The 18,182-nt window shown below is 43.3% G+C and overlaps 2 protein-coding genes across 5 annotated transcripts in view; both read left to right on the plus strand.

Moving 5' to 3' along the window:
* The first annotated feature begins 1,299 nt into the window (after nt 1–1,299).
* Nucleotides 1,300–16,026, plus strand: rcor1 (REST corepressor 1). 3 transcript variants are annotated; one of them, XM_070978844.1, is made up of 13 exons: nt 1,300–1,942; nt 2,030–2,089; nt 5,353–5,433; nt 5,544–5,596; nt 5,701–5,862; nt 7,368–7,486; nt 10,579–10,657; nt 12,018–12,068; nt 12,177–12,323; nt 12,433–12,510; nt 13,166–13,223; nt 13,372–13,610; nt 15,529–16,026. In XM_070978844.1, the coding sequence occupies exons 1-13, from the start codon at nt 1,762–1,764 to the stop codon at nt 15,571–15,573; spliced, it is 1,353 nt and encodes a 450-aa protein (XP_070834945.1). In that variant the 5' UTR covers nt 1,300–1,761; the 3' UTR covers nt 15,574–16,026. The 3 variants fall into 3 exon arrangements, with proteins under 3 accessions (XP_070834945.1, XP_070834944.1, XP_070834946.1); XM_070978843.1 differs by having other exon boundaries at nt 1,653–1,942; nt 12,018–12,323; XM_070978845.1 differs by lacking the exons at nt 1,300–1,942; nt 2,030–2,089 and adding an exon at nt 5,201–5,266.
* traf3 (TNF receptor-associated factor 3) overlaps nt 3,942–18,182 on the plus strand; it is a 32,065-nt gene continuing 17,824 nt past the window's right edge. The window contains exon 1 of one of the 2 annotated variants that reach the window (XM_070978842.1): nt 3,942–3,945. The gene's annotated coding sequence lies outside the window, so the exon portion shown is untranslated. Of the gene's footprint in view, nt 3,946–17,557; nt 17,855–18,182 lie in introns of those variants that run through there. The other variant, XM_070978840.1, reaches the window with a different exon arrangement.

Here is an 18,182-nt window from a genome sequence, read left to right on the forward strand (position 1 = left end):
AGTCACATCAGCTCGGATATTTGTAGAACATCTGGAGGACTAAAACGTCCTCAACACAAACAACAGACTGACAGATACACGTGAGACAAATAAAAGGTAGAAGACACAGATGTTGTAGAGCAGCTTCGAGATAATAAAACACCACACAGGCCTGTTGGTCCATGATGACATCACACAGGCCTGTTGGTCCATGATGACATCACACAGGCCTGTTGGTCCATGATGACATCACACAGGCCTGTTGGTACACTGTATACAGTGATCATTTGTAGCCATGTGAAGCAGTACAGAGCTCTTTAATGTGGTGACAGTCGCAGTCGCTCGTGTTTTGTTCTTTATTTAGGAAAACAGGTTGAACAGGCATCAACAAGATGAACATCACACTCTCGGACACACATCACATTAATAGTGAAACTGTTGAAAGCATTAAAGTCCCTCTGGCATTTATTAAACCCCTAAAATATTTCAACAAATATTTCAACAACATATTTTGTGGTTTCCATGAAAAAATCCCTTCATGCCTTAATAGGCATAGATGTAACTCTACACCTTTGCCTTCATTTATCACCCTCTATCTCCACCCATCCTTCAGCCACCTGCTCACCTTTGACTCTGCTCACTACACCCACCTCACCTCATGTTGTTCACACTATACCGCTGACAGTTTAGGGGATGACCTTTATCATATTTATTGCATTTTGAACTAACATTTGTATGAACTGTATTTTGTATTTTGTACTGTGTACCTGGTCAGGTACTGCAGACAGTGTAGTAGTTCATCCGTAACTGTAGTACAAATGATCTTCTCTCTGTATGCGATGGATGTTTGTTGTACATGCTGATTAATGACTGGTAACACTTTACCCCCTATTGATCACTTATAATCAGCATGTAAACCTGTAATCATCAGCATTATATACAACAACAGCACTGCAGCTGTTTTACTTTATTATGATTCATACTGAGTTTATACAGCAGCCTCCACTTCACTTCTAGTCGTTAACTGAAACATTCATAAACACTGAAATCTGCTCGCAGCTACAGAATAGATTCATCGATTATTGGATTATTGAAACAGTTGTTGACAATCGACAGATTGTTTTTAGGCTAGTTATTCCAATATTTTTTAAAAAACAAACGATTTTTAATATTTGTATGGAGACTAGAAAGCTGATCAGTCAAAAACTCATTTATTTTAATGTATTTGATATGTTAACGTGTGACCTGTGATGGCAGCAGACACACACACACACACACACACACACACACACACACACACACACACACACACACACACACACACACACTCCTCCTCCTCCTCCTCCTCCTCCTCCTCTGTGATCGATCAGCTTCAGTGTGGCTGATCCCTGATCAGCTTTAGTTCCTTTTTTCCGTACTTAGGTTGTGCTGGTGTCCGTGAGCCCGTCTGTTGGTGTCGGTCTGGTTTTATCTGGTTTGTTCTGGTTCCGGCTGCTTGTTCCGTAACTTTTCAGACTAAGTGAAGCTTCAGTCTCGGGTTAACTGTTAGCATCTTTCTGCTGGAGCTCATTAATCTTCTGTCCGCTTCATTTCACGAATAATTTCCGTCTCAGGCTCTGCTTCACACTGAACCCTCCCGCAGCTCGTAGGACCGAACAGCTTGCGAACTCTACGTGCACAACTAACCGGTTCGGTTCTGTTAGCAGGGCAGCTAAGCTAACTAGCTAACCATTAGCCTGAGTTAGCAGCTAGGAGTTAGCACGAGCTGCCTCGGTAGTCGTCATGCCGGCGATGTTGGAGAGAAACTCAGAGGCTCCGGGGAAGCGGAGAGGTAGAGCCCCGGCAGGAAGCGGCAGCAGTGGTCACGGAGCAACAGTGAACCCCGGCGGAAAGAATCTGTCCGGTAATGGAACTAGCTGCTGGGAAGAAGGAAGTTCAGGCTCCAGCAGCGACGAGGAGCATGGTAGGTAGCCTCGGTCTCTGTTATACAGCCGTGTACTGTATGTACTCTAAATTAGTATTACTATCATTGGTGTACATTTGTGTCCAGGTGGAGGAGGGATGCGGGTTGGACCGCAGTACCAGGCCGTGGTTCCGGACTTTGACCCGGGTAAGAATCTAAGCACTGCTCGGTGTGCTGGAGGCGGAGTAGTAGCCTCGAACAACAGGAACACTGAAGTACATGCTATTGGTTAGCAGACTTCTCAACTGGTTCCAGTCCTCTTGAACTGGTTTCTATAGTGACTCTGTCATACTGATTCTGGTTCTTTACTGCTTGGAGTTTCATACTGAGCAGCTTCTTCAGTATGTAGCTCTACGACAGATTACTTCTAGTGTTTCTGTTTCTACAGTGAGCTGCTTTCACTGCTGCTTCTTCTGGAATATTTATTTTACTGCTGCTAATCCTGGATCTGATCTACAGTCTGCATCACACTGGTTTTATGTGTTTTAGTTTCATGCTAGCTGTGCTAAAATAGATGCACAAATAATAGCAAATAATAATGACGACAACAACAAAAGTTTGCAAGCAGTGAAAAGGATTGATGCATATAAAGAGTTGACCCTGCACCCATCAACTCAGTCAACACAGACAGACCCCCCTCACACCATTTTTACCTTGTTTGCCAGCAGGCTTGCTGCAACAAACCCTTCAGTTAATTTTTTACCTCAACGGCACAACTCACCTCTGCTCTGGAAGCCCTCAGTAAAGTACAAAAAAAAAAAAGGTGAAGATCGTATCTCCAACCTCCACTGGACCCAACAGCATGAGCGACACCGTCACTCGCTGGCTGCAGAAGCTTCTCCAATTCCCAACTACAACACCAAGCTTCCCTGGCCTGATCTGGTATCCACAGAGATGAAGCCACCGGTTGTCGGGTTGTGCCACTGGCCCATGCATGGAGCCAATCCCAAGGCAGGGATCTGTTCCACACACGCTCCTCCTATACTCCACCACCAGGGTCTGTCCCGCTGAGTAACAAGTTCAGTGCGTGGGTGAAGATGGAGCAACATTTGTCCTCTATCGGCTCAGAGTCCAAGGCCAGTCCAGCACCACTGCCCACAAAGTTGAGTGGTTCTGGTACTGGTCCTTGTCTAGGGAGTGGAAATACTAGCATAACAGCTATGTGCCCCCAGGGTCATGGTTTACATAGATGTGAGTGACACCCAAAAGGAGTAGTCTGAACTTCTGAAAACTTCCTTTGTGCACTTGTTTTGCTCTTTGAAAACATCTGTGAGAAACGTCTGCATATCCAGCCCCACCCCCACCTGTAGCTGTGGTGCTGGGCGTTTCAGCAGGCTACTGTCTCGGCACACCTGGCTCTCTTCAGCCCACGCCGTCCTCAATTTCAACATCTTCTTGGAACGCAGACAGTTATTTAGAGGCGATGACGTACATCCAAACTGGTTTGGGCCAAAACTACTGTCAGCAAACATTTCATTTTCTGTCACCCACCCAGTGTTCTGCTAACGAGTTGCCAAAACACCATCACCACATCCACCAGCTCTGACCACAACATTGTCTCTTCCCTGCATTAAAAATAGTTTTGTGCTGCCCTCTTTATTGACAGTATTAAAAGTATTTGATACTGTTGATCATGAAATCTTGCTCCATAAACTTCAGTCTATAGGTCTCGGTGAAGCCACGCTTAAATGGTTCCACCCTAACTCACCAGAGGGAACTCAGACTGTTGCTGATGGGATTCAGTCAAGCCCTCTTGCCATCAGAAGGTGGTTGCCACAGGGATCTGTCCTCGGCCATTACTTTTCATATTATTCCTAAAAAACATAATTCTACGTCCAGTACTTCAGCGTCAATTTTTCTGTTAATGATGGGATTTTATATGCCCAGGCTCCACTGCAGCTCAGGCTCTGACTCATCTTCAGTGCCGCTAAAACTTTAAATGATACACAGATTACTCTTGTTGAGTCATACAAATCCTGAGGAAAAAGTCTTTGAAGATTCATGTTCAATGGATGGACTACTGACAATCTGGAAGAAACAGCCATCTCATGTTAATTATCTATAAAACTGCACTTTTGAAGCTTCAAACCATCTCACATCTCATCTCTCACGTATGTCCAGTAACTGCAGGACACGATCCAGGATCTGCTGAACCTCAGATATCCCTCATAAACACACTAATGTTGACAGCTGGTTTGGGGTACGCTGCACCTTTTAAAGGGAATGAAATGCTAACTGCCTTCAAACTAGAGTCCAACATCCCCTGCGGAGATTTTAAAGCTCTATATTTTTTGTGATTCTTCTGTTTTTATTAGTTCCTTGTTTATTTCCTAATTGTGTTGTTTCTGTTAGTTAATTGTGTTCTTGTGAGTGTTTCTTGTTCTCAGGTCTCTCCTGACTGTGAGACAGTGGCGAAAGTAAAATCTACACAAGTTACAAACATGTCGTTGTTGTATGTCACACTGTAAAACTGGCAATGTATCAAGAGAAAGAAGATGGAACATATAAAATCGAAGTGTTTTGATTGATGAAATGAGTCTGAATGAACTGGCAGTGAGAGTTCGACCTGGTTCGTTACAGCAGGGCGTTGTGTTGTAATATGGTTTTAATTCCACAGTTCGAAACGTTTCAAGATATACAGAATAGTTCACGGCACTATAAGCATGCAACCTGGGTTTTTACTAAACTCCTACATATTTCTCCTGAATTAAAGGAAACTGTCACCAATCTGCCAACAGTGACCACTGATGTAATCGTGTTTTTAGCTCAGCTACAGCACCGCCTCAAACTAGCTAACATGACGTGCAAAAACAATAAAAATGGATGCAAAGTTATGCTTCGGCAATTCAAAATGTTCATTATTGATTGAAAGTAGTGTTGCAGGTTAAACGATCAGCAGCAGAATCAAAACAAAGAGAATGCAGAGACCAACAGACAGAGCTAACAAAGACGAGAATCAAACAAGATGAGAACGAACATCAGGAAACGATGATTTGTTTGGCCTCGACAGATCCAAACCTTTGTATATAATATGACATGAACGGCTACTTAATAAAGTGGTGTACCCAGTTAAGTGGACACCAAGTGTAAAAGCTGAATACTACTCGCAAGAGTTACAACAGTAGCATCAAGAATATCTGCAGGAAATGGGACACTGACACAAACCTGGAATACAAACCTGTGGGGCCTTCAGTCAGTCAGTCAGTCAGTCAGTCAGTCAGTCAGTCAGTCAGTCAGTCAGTCAGTCATCTTAACTTTATGTTAATAAAGACAATATTTATGATAATAACACAGCATGTGGTTTGTGGATGTGTGTGTGTGTGTGTGTGTGTGTGTGTGTGTGTGTGTGTGTGTGTGTGTGTGTGTGTGTGTGTGTGTGTGTGTGTGTGTGTGTGTGTGTGTGTTCTCAGAAGTGGCCCAGGCAGCTCAGCTCAGAGAAAACCTCGGCATGTTGGTTTGGATCCCCAGCAGCTGTCTGAACCAGACTCAGTGTAAGAAACAACCCTGAATTACTCTCAGTTTGATCGAAAATGTAACTTGTCACTGAAGATGAAGGTGATATTTGACGTTTCAGATGTTTACAGTGTGTCCTCTGTTTCAGTGGATGAGTATGTTGCTATCGCCAAAGAGAAACATGGCTACAATATGGAGCAGGTATGGAGCTCTGTGCTGTGATCTTCAGATGAATATGCACTAACAGACAGCAGAGAGCCGTGAGTCTTCCTCTTCACAGTATTTATCTGTATCTTTGTCTTCAGGCACTGGGGATGCTCTTCTGGCACAAACACAACATTGAGAAATCTCTGGCAGACCTGCCTAACTTTACTCCATTTCCTGATGAGTGGACCGTGGAGGACAGAGTCCTGTTCGAACAGGCCTTCAGTTTCCACGGGAAGAGCTTCCACCGCATCCAGCAGATGGTATGTCCCCACCAAAGCCAGTTCCTTTATCTCACTATGACCAGTACAGATGCTGAGATCAGTGCAGGTACTGAGACCAATATAGAGTTCAGTACTCACACACTCTTAACGAATACAGACCTGTAGCACTTAACATGTCATGAAGACCTTTAAGAGGGTGGTCCTGTGCCACATGAAGACCTTTAAGAGGCTGGTCCTGTGCCACATGAAGACCTTTAAGAGGGTGGTCCTGTGCCACATGAAGACCTTTAAGAGGCTGGTCCTGTGCCACATGAAGACCTTTAAGAGGCTGGTCCTGTGCCACATGAAGACCTTTAAGAGGGTGGTCCTGTGCCACATGAAGACCTTTAAGAGGCTGGTCCTGTGCCACATGAAGACCTTTAAGAGGCTGGTCCTGTGCCACATGAAGACCTTGCTGAATGATTGCCTGGATCTGCAGCCGTTTGCATACAAGCCAAACATTTCAGTAGAGGATACCGTCATCCTTCTGACCCCCAAGGCACTCTCAGAGTGGAATAGCAGGGAAGCACCCTGAGGGTCATGTTCTTTGACTTGTCCAGTGCTTTCAACACCATTCAGCCTTTCAAGGGAGCATCTGGTGATGCAAAGGCACTGTGACGCTGCATCCTGGATTTCAGAATCCAGCCCTACAGCAGAGGACTGACAGAGAACTTTGTCATGTGGTGCAACATCAGCAAGACCAACAGGTTGGCGGTCAGCTACCAGAGGACAAGGAGGCCCCCTTTCCCAGCTATCATCCAGGGGGAGGAATTGGAGACAGTGGACTTGTACGGGTACCTTGGGGTCCAAAACAAAAAAAGACAGACTAGTCTCACACAGACACCCTTTTCAGGAAGCAACAGAGCAGACTGTGCTCATGAGATCCATCAGTCTGTCGCAGCCAGTGCTCTTTGCTTTGCTTTGGTGTGCCGAGGTGGTGGCTTTTGGGCTGTTGATGCCAGCGGACTCAGCAAGCTGTTATCGAAGCCCAGCTCTGTGGTCGGACTCGAAACCGGACAGTCTGGAGTCCGTGGTGGAGAGGAGGATGAAGGACAAGATCAGAATCACCCTGGGTAGTCTCTCACTCACCCTTTGTGATGAGCTGTGGCATGTGGGCAGCTCATTTAGCCACCACATCATCCCAACCAGGTGTTAAACAGGTACCTGCTGCCTCCAGCTGCGCTGGAGACCACAGTCTGTAGCTCCACTCAGACCACCCCCCCTCTGGTGTACACTTTCAGCACTCTCACTCTGCTGCTGTTCATCACACCGCTGTCACCTTACCCTCTGATTCTTGTCTCCAAATACTTTTGAGTAGTTTCTATTTTTAATTGTGTTCTTATTTTAGCTTTATGTACCTCTTATTATTTATTTCTATTACTCTTTCTATCTGTGGTTCTGTGAACACCTGAAGGATTATCTATCTTACATGCAGTACAGATACAAAGTACTGTATGTACATTGCTGTATAAACTGTACATTAAAGACTGTTTCTCTTCCTGTAGTTACCAGATAAGTCGATGGCCAGTCTGGTTCGGTTTTATTACTCCTGGAAGAAAAGTCGCAGTAAAACAAGTCTGATGGACCGACAGACACGGAAACACAAGAGAGAGAGAGGTGACAGGTGAGCTGCAACCTGCTCAGGTAACACAGGCTTCCTGCACTGTATGGAAAAGTATAGAATTTAATTTTAGTGATGTTCAGGTCAGGATAAGTAAACTGAAAAATATGTGTTTCCAGACTATTGCCACTATTCTCTTTTCTAAAAGACAAAGTTCTGAATTTCTAAAAAATGTGTGAGAGAGGGCGTCCCAGAGCGAGCGTGCCGTCATGGAAAGCATGCAGGGAGTATGAATGAGTGAGTGCTCAGTCCACACGAAGCTGCTGCTGCGCCTGTCCGTCCTCGCACCTCATAACTGTACCAAATCTAGACATCTGTGAGCAGAGAAGTTAGGCAGTACCTTTGAATTGCGTATATGTTGTGCATAGCACCACAAATACCCAAATATTAAGACTGAACAGCTCCGCAGTTTCAGCATAATGGCATGCATACTAAGGCTACCCCTGAAAACACGATGACTCAAGCCATCAGTCGTGAAGACCCGGAGTCGATTTACATTTTGTCAGTCAAACATTAGTTTTGTTTTTTTAGCCGTGTCATTGTATGCAGAGCATCGCAGGAGCAGCTGAATGACAGGCTCTAAACTTTACAAAGGTAGCTGTGGTGGGAATGGACGACAGTTGTTCCGGTCGGCTGCTCTGACACTCGAGTCGGTGAAACCACTTTCGAACCAGATGGTGGTACAACCTGCTGACTTCCCTCCACCGTGATCGACTCCTTGGCTGACAGCGCTGTCAGCAGCACAGCAGGAGAGCTGCTCTGTGATGCGCTGCCATTTTATAACTAGACCATAGTTCAGGATGCACACTTTTACTTAAACTGTGTGGAAATGTCATGTTTTCGCATCAGACATGACGAAGAACGGCACTAAAATGTGTGTCTTTTTTTAATTATTTTTTAAAGTTTATTTATTATTTTCTTTTTCAAGACAAGACACAAAGCGAAAAAAACCTTAAAACAAGACAAAATGTGAGTCTTAGAAGCAGAAGATCAGACTCATGTAGGGTGATATCAGAGTTTAGTCGTGACCTCATTTCAAAGTTTCATTTGTGAATTCATTTAGACGTTGCTTTTAATGTTTAAAGTGAAAGGAAAAACAGGCTATTAGAGCTTGATGTAAAGAGAACCCTAACCCCTAACCCCTAACCCCTAACCCCTAACCCCTAACCCCTAACCCTGACCCTGTGCTGCCAGTCTCACTGTTCAACAAATCCATGTGGTAGCCCAACAGGTCAGCAGATCACACAGGCTGCTTTTAAGTCTTTCATCATATTTAGTCGCCTTTTACTTTTTCAAATTCTCAAACATGTTCCCATGACTCCATTGCATTTGACTATGTCCACGTGGTCGAAATCATCACTGACACTCATGCCCATGAATTCTGTGATTGTCAGATAGTTGAGATGAAAAAAGTCGAATCTTCTAATTGAACAGCTAAATCTGATTTGACTTTGGATACAGCCGTAACATGTAGTTTGAGTGTAACACGCATATCAGCAGTAGGGCTGGGCCATATGGCTGAAAACTCTATTGCAATATAAGTGTTTTATATCGGTCGATATCGATAATTACTGATATTTTTTATGACCTATTTAAAATAAGGACCAGGAGAAAAATGCATTCAATTTAAACATTTTTATTTTAAATTGAACCTTCCTCTGATTATAATCCCTCAGCTATCGAGGCAGAAAGGAAATGTCAACACAGCCATGGAAAACACTCAAATAATAAATGTAAAAAAAGTGTCAAAATGTAAACAGAGAAACCTGAGAACTTTTTTTCTGCAGGTTTAGTGCAGAAAGTTCACAGCTGATTCACCTTCTGCTGAATAAAATGTTTTCAGATATGTGCAGTGTTTTAGAAACACAGCAGAAACTTGACATCAGTAACAAACAAACAAACAAACAAACAAACAAACATGATGACAGCACAGTAACACTGACTGAACTATAAAACCAGCCTAGACATAAGAACAACTTCAGTCGCTCTTCTTCCTCTGAACATACATGAACTGTTCAGTTATATTTTTATTATAAGAGCTGTTTGTAAGCTGGCTTCTCCTCAGTGCTCAGTGAAGCGTGTCTTTAGCTGTATGAGATGCCGCTGCCTCCGTTACGTCTTCGTGTCTTTTAGATGATTTGTCATCAGGCACTGAAGCAGATACCTCTGCATGGCGGTCAGCTGCTTGTCGGTGCTGCTGCGGTTGTTGGACGTTGGCGAATACGGCTGCGCTCCAAAGAGTGAGCGCGGCTAAGCTGGTTCAATAAGTTTGTGGTGTTACTGGTCTTGGTGGGGACGACAGTCTTGCATAAGTTACAGACCACATTGGTCTGACGACGGTCCGACTTATAAAATCCAAAAAACTCCAAACTGAGCTGACTTTCCCTGTTTTATTCTTCGCTCGCTGCAGCGCTCACTTTCTGTTTCTCATCTCACTCCTCGCGGAGCATCAAACACGAGACAATGACACGGAGCAACCGAACTTGATAATGTTACATGATTGGCTGTTAGCGTGTCTCTCTCACTGATTAGCGATTACTCCCTACGTTGCTCGGTTACCTGAGAGCGAGTGCCTTTGTTCATGCAACCAACCTCGCTTCACAACTTCAGGTTTCTTCCGACAAAGAAAAAAAAAAAAATCGAATGCTTCATCGAATGCATTCTATATTGATATTGATGACGTGTCTATCACGAGACATATCGCTATCGTTTTATCGGCCAGCCCTAATCAGCAGTTGGATTTGAAAACATTAAATTACATAATAAACATCTGAAAAATGTTCGAGAGCTTTGAACATTTGAGTCTGCAGTAAGAAATTTCGTCATGGAAATGTGTAGGAATCCTGGGAACACTACAGGTTACGTTACGTAACACTACAGACACCATCACAGGTAACACCACAGGTAACACCACAGGTAACACTGCAGGTAACACAACAAGTAACATGGTAGGTAACATAGTTCTACAGGTAAGACAGCAGGTAACATGACAGGTAACATCACATTACAGGTAACGCTACTGTTGGTGTAAATCACCGTAAGTCTTTTGATGTTATTGAAGGATTCCAATAACTTCTTTAAACTGTGTGTTTCAGTGATGATGAGGCTGAGGATGGAAACGCAAATCCTGCCAGCGACTCAGAGTTCGACCCAAATAAAGACGACAAGAAGGAGGTAAACAACTGTCCACTGATCTTTGACTGTTTACTGATCGTTGACTGTTTACTGAGCATTGACTGTTTACTGTCCACTGATCTTTGACTGTCCGCTGATCGTTGACTGTTGACTGTTTACTGATCGTTGACTGTTTACTGAACGTTGACGGTTTACTGTTTACTGATCATTGACTGTTTATTGATCGTTGACTGTTTACTGATCGTTGACTGTTTACTGTCCACTGATCGTTGACTGTTTACTGATTGTTGACTGTTTACTGTCCACTGATCGTTGACTGTTTGCTGTCCACTGATCGTTGACTGTTTACTGATCATTGACTGTTTACTGTCCACTAATTGTTGACTGTTTACTGTTTACTGATCATTGACTGTTTACTGTCCACTGATCGTTGACTGTTTACTGTTTACTGATCATTGACTGTTTACTGTCCACTAATCGTTGACTGTTTACTGTTTACTGATCATTGACTGTTTACTGTCCACTGATCGTTGACTGTTTACTGTTAACTGATCATTGACTGTTTACTGTCCACTAATTGTTGACTGTTTACTGATCGTTGACTGTTTACTGTTTACTGATCATTGACTGTTTACTGTTTACTGATCATTGACTGTTTACTGTCCACTAATCGTTGACTGTTTACTGATCGTTGACTGTTTACTGTCCGCTGATCGTTGACTGTTTACTGTCCACTGATTGTTGACTGTTTACTGATCGTTGACTGTTTACTGTCCGCTGATTGTTGACTGTTTACTGTCCGCTGATCGTTGACTGTTTACTGTCCGCTGATTGTTGACTGTTTGCTGTCCGCTGATTGTTGACTGTTTACTGTCCGCTGATCGTTGACTGTTTACTGTCCGCTGATCGTTGACTTTTGTTGTCCGCTGATCGTTGACTGTTTGTTGTCTGCTGATCGTTGACTGTTTACTGTCCGCTGATTGTTGACTGTTTGTTGTCCGCTGATCGTTGACTGTTTACTGTCCACTGATCGTTGACTGTTTGCTGTCCACTGATCGTTGACTGTTTACTGATCATTGACTGTTTACTGTCCGCTAATCGTTGACTGTTTACTGTCCGCTGATCGTTGACTGTTTACTGTCCGCTGATCGTTGACTGTTTACTGTCCGCTAATCGTTGACTGTTTACTGTCCGCTGATTGTTGACTGTTTACTGTCCGCTGATCGTTGACTGTTTGTTGTCTGCTGATCGTTGACTGTTTACTGTCCGCTGATCGTTGACTGTTTGCTGTCTTACTGTCTGCTATTTACTATTTACTGTTTCCTGCTTACTGACTGCTGTTTTTGCCCGACTGGTTTTCCAAACTAGTTCTTTAACTAACAGATTGATTTTGTTTCAGGTGAGTTCTGGATCTGAGAGGTCAGAGGTCAAACCAGCATCTGGACTGAAGGTAACAACACCTGACCAACACCTGACCACCTGTAGTTGTATCAATTGTCACACCTGTCGTGTCCGTATAAATCTGTCTCTGTCTCTCTCTGTACCTGTCCACCTGCAGGCAGGCAGTAAGGCATCTCAGCGCTTGAAGAAACGTCCACCCAGAGGAATGTTTTTGAACCAGCAGGACGTCATCTCACTCTCGTCTTCATCTCCTCAGGGATTCATCAGACAGCTGGACTGTCAGCTGGTCTCCATTAAGAGACAGGTGTGTCTGTCTGCTCACCTGTCTGTCTGATCACCTGTCTGCCTGTCAGCTGGTCTCCATCAAGAGATGGCACTGTCCCTCTTCACCTGTCTCTCCCTCTGTGTTTCAGATTCAGGCCATCAAACAGTCAAACAGTTGTCTGAAGGAGAAAATCAGTTCTGGAGTCGATGAGTTCAGACAACCGGAGGTAACATGGCAACACAGCAACACGTGGCCATGCAGCAACACACAGCAACGCTTGAAAATGTTGATGATGTTTGTCTGTTGATGATGTTTGTCTGTTGATGTTTGTTGATGTTGCTGTTTGTTGCTGTTTGTTTGTGTTGATGTTTGTCTGTTGATGTCTGTTGATGTTTGTTGATGTTGCTGTTTGTTGATGTTTGTTTGTGTTGATGTTTGTCTGTTGATGTCTGTTGATGTTGCCGTTTGTCTGTTGCTATTTGTTTCTTGATGTTGCTGATTGTTTGTGTTGATATTTGTCTGTTGATATTGATGTTTGTTGATGTTGCTGTGTTTGCTAAACTTTCCCTACGTTTACACGTGCATCATAACTATGTCAAACCTATGGGCATGAGTGTAAACAAGGTCGCTCACACGACGTTAATTATTTTCAGTCTCAGGTTGTGACATTTCAGAAACTAAAATGCCATTTAACCCCGTTCAACACATAACAGGTGTTTTCAAAAATCTCCACTTTGGCCGGAGTTTTTAAAAATGATCGTTTTCCATGAAAAAAAACTCTGTTTGCATGTAAACAAGAGGCCAAACCGCATGAAAAGATATGCGTTTTCCCTGAGTGTAAACGTAGGCTTTGTGTCTTCATGTTGCTGTTTTCATTTCAGGTTAATCAGAAGTTTAACACTCGTTGGACCACAGAGGAGCAGCTGCTCGCTGTACAAGGTAACGCCTGAATCTGTTACCAGGTGAACTGACACACCTGTACTACCTGTAACAAAGTGAACTGACAAACACCTGGATTCATTCAACCTTGATAACTGTAGTTATACCTCTCAGTCAGTGACTGTCCCTCTTGTCCAATGACACACAGCCATCAGGAAGTATGGGCGGGACTTCCAGGCTATCTCAGATGTGATCGGCAACAAGTCTGTGGTTCAGGTGAAGAACTTCCTGGTGAACTACAGACGGAGGTTTAACCTGGACGAGGTTCTTCAAGAGTGGGAGGCCGAACATGGGATGGAGGGGGGAGACGGGGGAGGAGGAGAGGAGGACAAGATGGAGGTGTATCCTGCTGAGGAGGAGGAGGCCGCTGCTAAGGAGACAAAGGAGGTGAGGAGAAGTTTTTTACTGTGGCTGTGATAACATGCATGTAGAGAGCTAGGTGTGTACTGTACACACATCCAGTAACTATTGTTTTCCTCACTAAAACACTGCGGACACAAAGGTGTGACAGTAACATGATGAGCAACGCTCACCAATGTCTCTGATGTCGGCTGCGAGAACACAAAAGTGTTCCTCTACTGCCACCAGCTGAAGAAGAAGAGACCCAGTGGAGTAACTTGATGGAAATGTGCCAACAGCAACTACAGCTGAGAAACTCTGAGGCTAACAGTTACCATTATGTGTGCGCTAATCATTTTACTTCACACTGCTTTGTGGCTGATGCGGCTAGCAGCCCACAGGCTAGAGCAGCGTTGGAGTGTTTGACATTGAGGACAGTCAGAGAAACTGTGGACGTTCAGCCTCGTGTGAAGAGCCAGAGCAGCAGCTTCGACATGGAAACTGTTTCTTCCCTGCTAGAAAAACCAGCATAGACCAGCAAAGCTAGCCACCAGCAAAACCAGCATGGAGTATGCTGGTTATAACAGCAATACCAGCATATGTTGTGTTTTGATGCTGGTGACCAGCATCCCGTGCTGGTTATGCTGGTTTTTCTAGCAGGGCTCTCATAGCTTTTTGTTTCGTCTCTCGTAGCCTGAGCTAACGTTAGCTCCTCGCTTCACGCTGCAGCTCCTGCTCAGCTGCTCTTTGGTAACAGGAAAGCCTCCTGCTGCGTCTGTGTGTGTGTCTGTTGCTGCTGTGTCTAAATGTGATTCATGGACATGTCCTGTGGGACGCTGAGTGTTGGACTAACAGATTGAACTTTGAGTTTACTGTTGAATAAATGTTGTTGAGATGTCTAATCGTACCTTCATCTAACCTTCATTATGGGCCAGGTGACCCAGGTGACTCCTTCATTAACACACTGGTTACAGCTCATTTTCATTGGCTCCAGTAAACACAACCATTTTTTCAATGTTTTTCCTTCTTGTGTTCCGTTACATTGTTAAAAGGGTGAAAAGAGACCCATGTTTTCAGTAGAATATCCCTTTTATTTTTGTAATACTGCGATTAAAAATACCATCACTGTAACAAAAAAAAATTCTGTGATATAAATTTTAGGTCATTTCAACCATCTTTACTATTCAGTCAGACAGCGTTTGTGGCTCACATTACACCGCCACCTGGTGGAGATCCCAACACACTGCAAAGCATTTAAACAGATCTGATAGGGGTCATAGTCTGTTGATATTGGTGGCAAAACAAAGAGACGCCTGATCAGGGTGATCCTAATGGATAGTAAGTTCATAATGTGACTCTGTTTAATGAGTCAGGTGAGCTTTAGTGACCAATCACGTATTCTCTGTGGTCAGTCTGAGTTGTTTTCGTCAGGATGAGAGGTTGTCAGAGATGCTTCACACCTTCGGTGTAACTCTGTTCGTCTGATGTGATCGTTCTTCTTTCTGTTTCTTTTTCATCGTTCTTTTTTTGATGGTTGCTGATTTTGTGGTGGAACTTTCTGTTTTTCTTCTTTATTATTCTTTAATACCAGTCACATCAAAATAAAAGTCAATTCATTCAGTTCATCTTTCACTGCTCATCAGTAACTCTGGTTTAGTTGAAATGAACTTTGAATTCAATGAATCAGGAGAGGAGAGAGAGAAGGCGACGTCAGAGAAGCAAGAAATCAGAGATTATTTTAGAGGTAGAGAGTATTTTCACATCGGACTCTGAATTACTGTCACTGGATTTTTGTGATCATGGACATTTCAATATGTGGGATTTAAAGATTTTTCAGCTGAAATTTTTTTTTCTTGCCAATCGAATATTTTGACAATCGAATGTATGGATTTTTTCACTGTTTGAATTTCAATTTCTAATATTTGTTGACCGCCCTGCTCTGCTGTGTCTCTGCTCTCTGCTGCAGGACTCGTCCTCTCCAGTGGACTCCCAGAAGCCTCAGGCCTCCTGAGACCCTCTGACCTCTGACCCTGCCTCTGTGGTTTTATCATGTCATCTTGTGTTTTATTATCTTATGTTCTCAGCTTATCAGTTAGTGTGTTGGATGTATTGATCAGGTATGGGGTTTGTGTCTTGTCTGTCATTACTGCTCTCTCTGGACCAATCAGAAATCAGACCTGATAAAAGTGGGTGGGACCTGTTTTTTGTCTTTTTAAAATTTGATTTGAATCCTGTTTTATGTTTTGAATTTGTTTATTTTTCCTGTGTGTGTGTGTGTGTGTGTGTGTGTGTGTGTGTGTGTGTGTGTGTGTGTGTGTGTGTGTGTGTGTGTGTGTGTGTGTGGTCACTCAGGTAGGAGGAAGGTCCTGACTTGATGATTTCACCCTAATTTTGGAGGTTTTAGGATCTTTTTGAGGAGTGACAATAAAGCCAAAGTTCATCAATAAATGAATTTTCCTCTTCAGTTTCTTCTCTTTTGCTGTTTGTTGGTTTTAAACATACAAACATTAAATCGAAATACAGTCACTTCTTGAAGTTACTTTGATGTGTTTATATGACACATGATGTCTTTTCACGGACAGTTTGTTTCCACTTTGTTCTAGTTTTCTTAAGATAAAACCATCTTGTGACAGAAAGAATAAAAAGGAGAGGTGGAGGGAGAACAAATCGACAAAAAGGATACAAAATAAAATCAACTACTTATTTACATTTTATACGAAAGCGTGTATAAAAGAAAATGGTTAAATGCTAACATCAGCATGCTGACACGCAGCCTTTATTCTGTTAAAAAAGAAGGCATACTTCATGAAATGTCATTTTCTCTGGCCATTTTACAAACAACAAACGTAGTCTATGCACACATGCTTTAATGGATGAACAAATGTCACAGATGTGACTTGCTCAATGGGACCTCGGCAGGTACACTGTGCTGACTGGTCTGTGCTGGACTGGAACTGACCACCCTCCAGTTCCTAAACCAGGTCCACGCAGACTGAACGACTGACGTCCTGCCTGATATCTGAACAAATTTCTTGACAACCACAAGTTCATGAAATACTGAATTTCAGCTTTAAATGATTTGAACCTTGATGTTTTATACCTTAAAGTAAAGGCAGCACTGAAATTTTTCATTTCACTAATTCAATGATTTGAAGCAAAAAGACTTTCTGCTGTTTGTCTCTGCATCATGTACAAATAAAATGTGCATAAAATCATTCACTGAATTTTCCCTTTGCTATTACAACCACGAATGGATCATTGTTACCAAAACCTGATCAAAATCTGATCTGTCACCAGACTCACGTTAGCTTATTAATTCACCTGTTTCTTTATTGGGTATGAATTCACTGTTGAGTTTTAGAAGAAATAAAACTGCTCATTTTCTCAGTTTCTTTACTTATTTCAGTGTTTTCCTAACCTTTTGTTTTACTAACTAATATATTTATTAGCATGGTCATTGCTTAAATCCTCATATGTAAAATGTTTCCGAGAGGTTTGAGTCGTCAGTAAAGTGGATTTTACTGGTTTTCCATGTGAACATCAGAGCGCGCGCTCAGCATCAGTGCAGCGTGCAGTTTGTCACTGTCTACAGGTGAAACTGGCTTTTATAGAAACCTTCAAAGATCTCTAACAGTAAACTATCAGACTAAAAAGGACATTACCGACATGAAGGAAGCGACAGATTCACTTCACTGACAGTAAATATCATCATCATCATCATCATCATCATCATCATCATCATCATCATCATCATCATCATCATCATCCCTCGATGGTCTGTGACACGTTTTCATTTCAATGTGGCTCCAGACTTATTTTACTATCTGTACCTTTATTTATCTACGACAGTATTTATATTAGAACATCATGCACTTTATATTTCGTGTTTTTCAGTTGTTCTCAAATGATTTCAGTCTCTGAGTAATGAGCACATAGGCCGCTTCTCTCTCTGTTGGACCTGGTAAACAGCGCCCCTTGTGGCCGCTTCTCTCTCCGGGCAGCTGGGGGATTTCCTGGGCGGAAGCAGCGGAGGGGGTTTCCAGTGTGATCAGTCCAGTCCTCCCCGCTGGAGCTCAACTGGATCCCAGTGAATTCTCTCTGACACACACACACAGGACCGATAAAACCCGCCGAAACCTGAACCTGAACCCGGACCATGAGGAGTCCGCTTGAGGCCCGGAGGCTCCGTGGCAGCGGCAGCGGCAGCGGCAGGTTGACGGTTTGAATCCCGGAGAGAGTCCGCCGAGCCGAGGAGCTGCTGAGCTGAGCTGTGGCCTGCAAAGGAGATTCATGTGAGTCACAGAGACAGTAGAACCTGAGGAGAACCTCAGCAGAACCTCCGCACAAGCTGACAGGAGGAGATAGAAGCCGAGAACATGTTAGCTGTGTGTGTGTGTGTGTGTGTGTGTGTGTGTGTGTGTGTGTGTGTGTGTGTGTTAGCTCTCTGTAACAGATGCTACAGCTAGCTGTGTGCGCGCGCATGTGTATATATGTATGCGTGTGTTTGTGCGCGCGCGTGTAAACTTAAATGATTATTGAACAACCAGCAGAGAAACAAGAAGCTAAAGAAGCTAACGGTCTGTTAGCATCAGTCTGTTGACATGAAAGATCAATGATTAG

Source organism: Chaetodon trifascialis, chromosome 14, assembly GCF_039877785.1.
Source record: "Chaetodon trifascialis isolate fChaTrf1 chromosome 14, fChaTrf1.hap1, whole genome shotgun sequence".
Classification (NCBI taxonomy): domain Eukaryota; kingdom Metazoa; phylum Chordata; class Actinopteri; order Chaetodontiformes; family Chaetodontidae; genus Chaetodon; species Chaetodon trifascialis.

Excerpts from the sequence above, each read along its gene's own strand:
- rcor1 (XM_070978843.1), top strand. The coding sequence starts at position 1,762 with ATGCCGGCGATGTTGGAGAGAAACTCAGAGGCTCCGGGGAAGCGGAGA. Across the intron at positions 5,863-7,367 it reads TCCACCGCATCCAGCAGATG|TTACCAGATAAGTCGATGGC; the intron begins GTATGTCCCCAC and ends CTCTTCCTGTAG. Across the intron at positions 10,658-12,017 it reads ATAAAGACGACAAGAAGGAG|GTGAGTTCTGGATCTGAGAG; the intron begins GTAAACAACTGT and ends ATTTTGTTTCAG.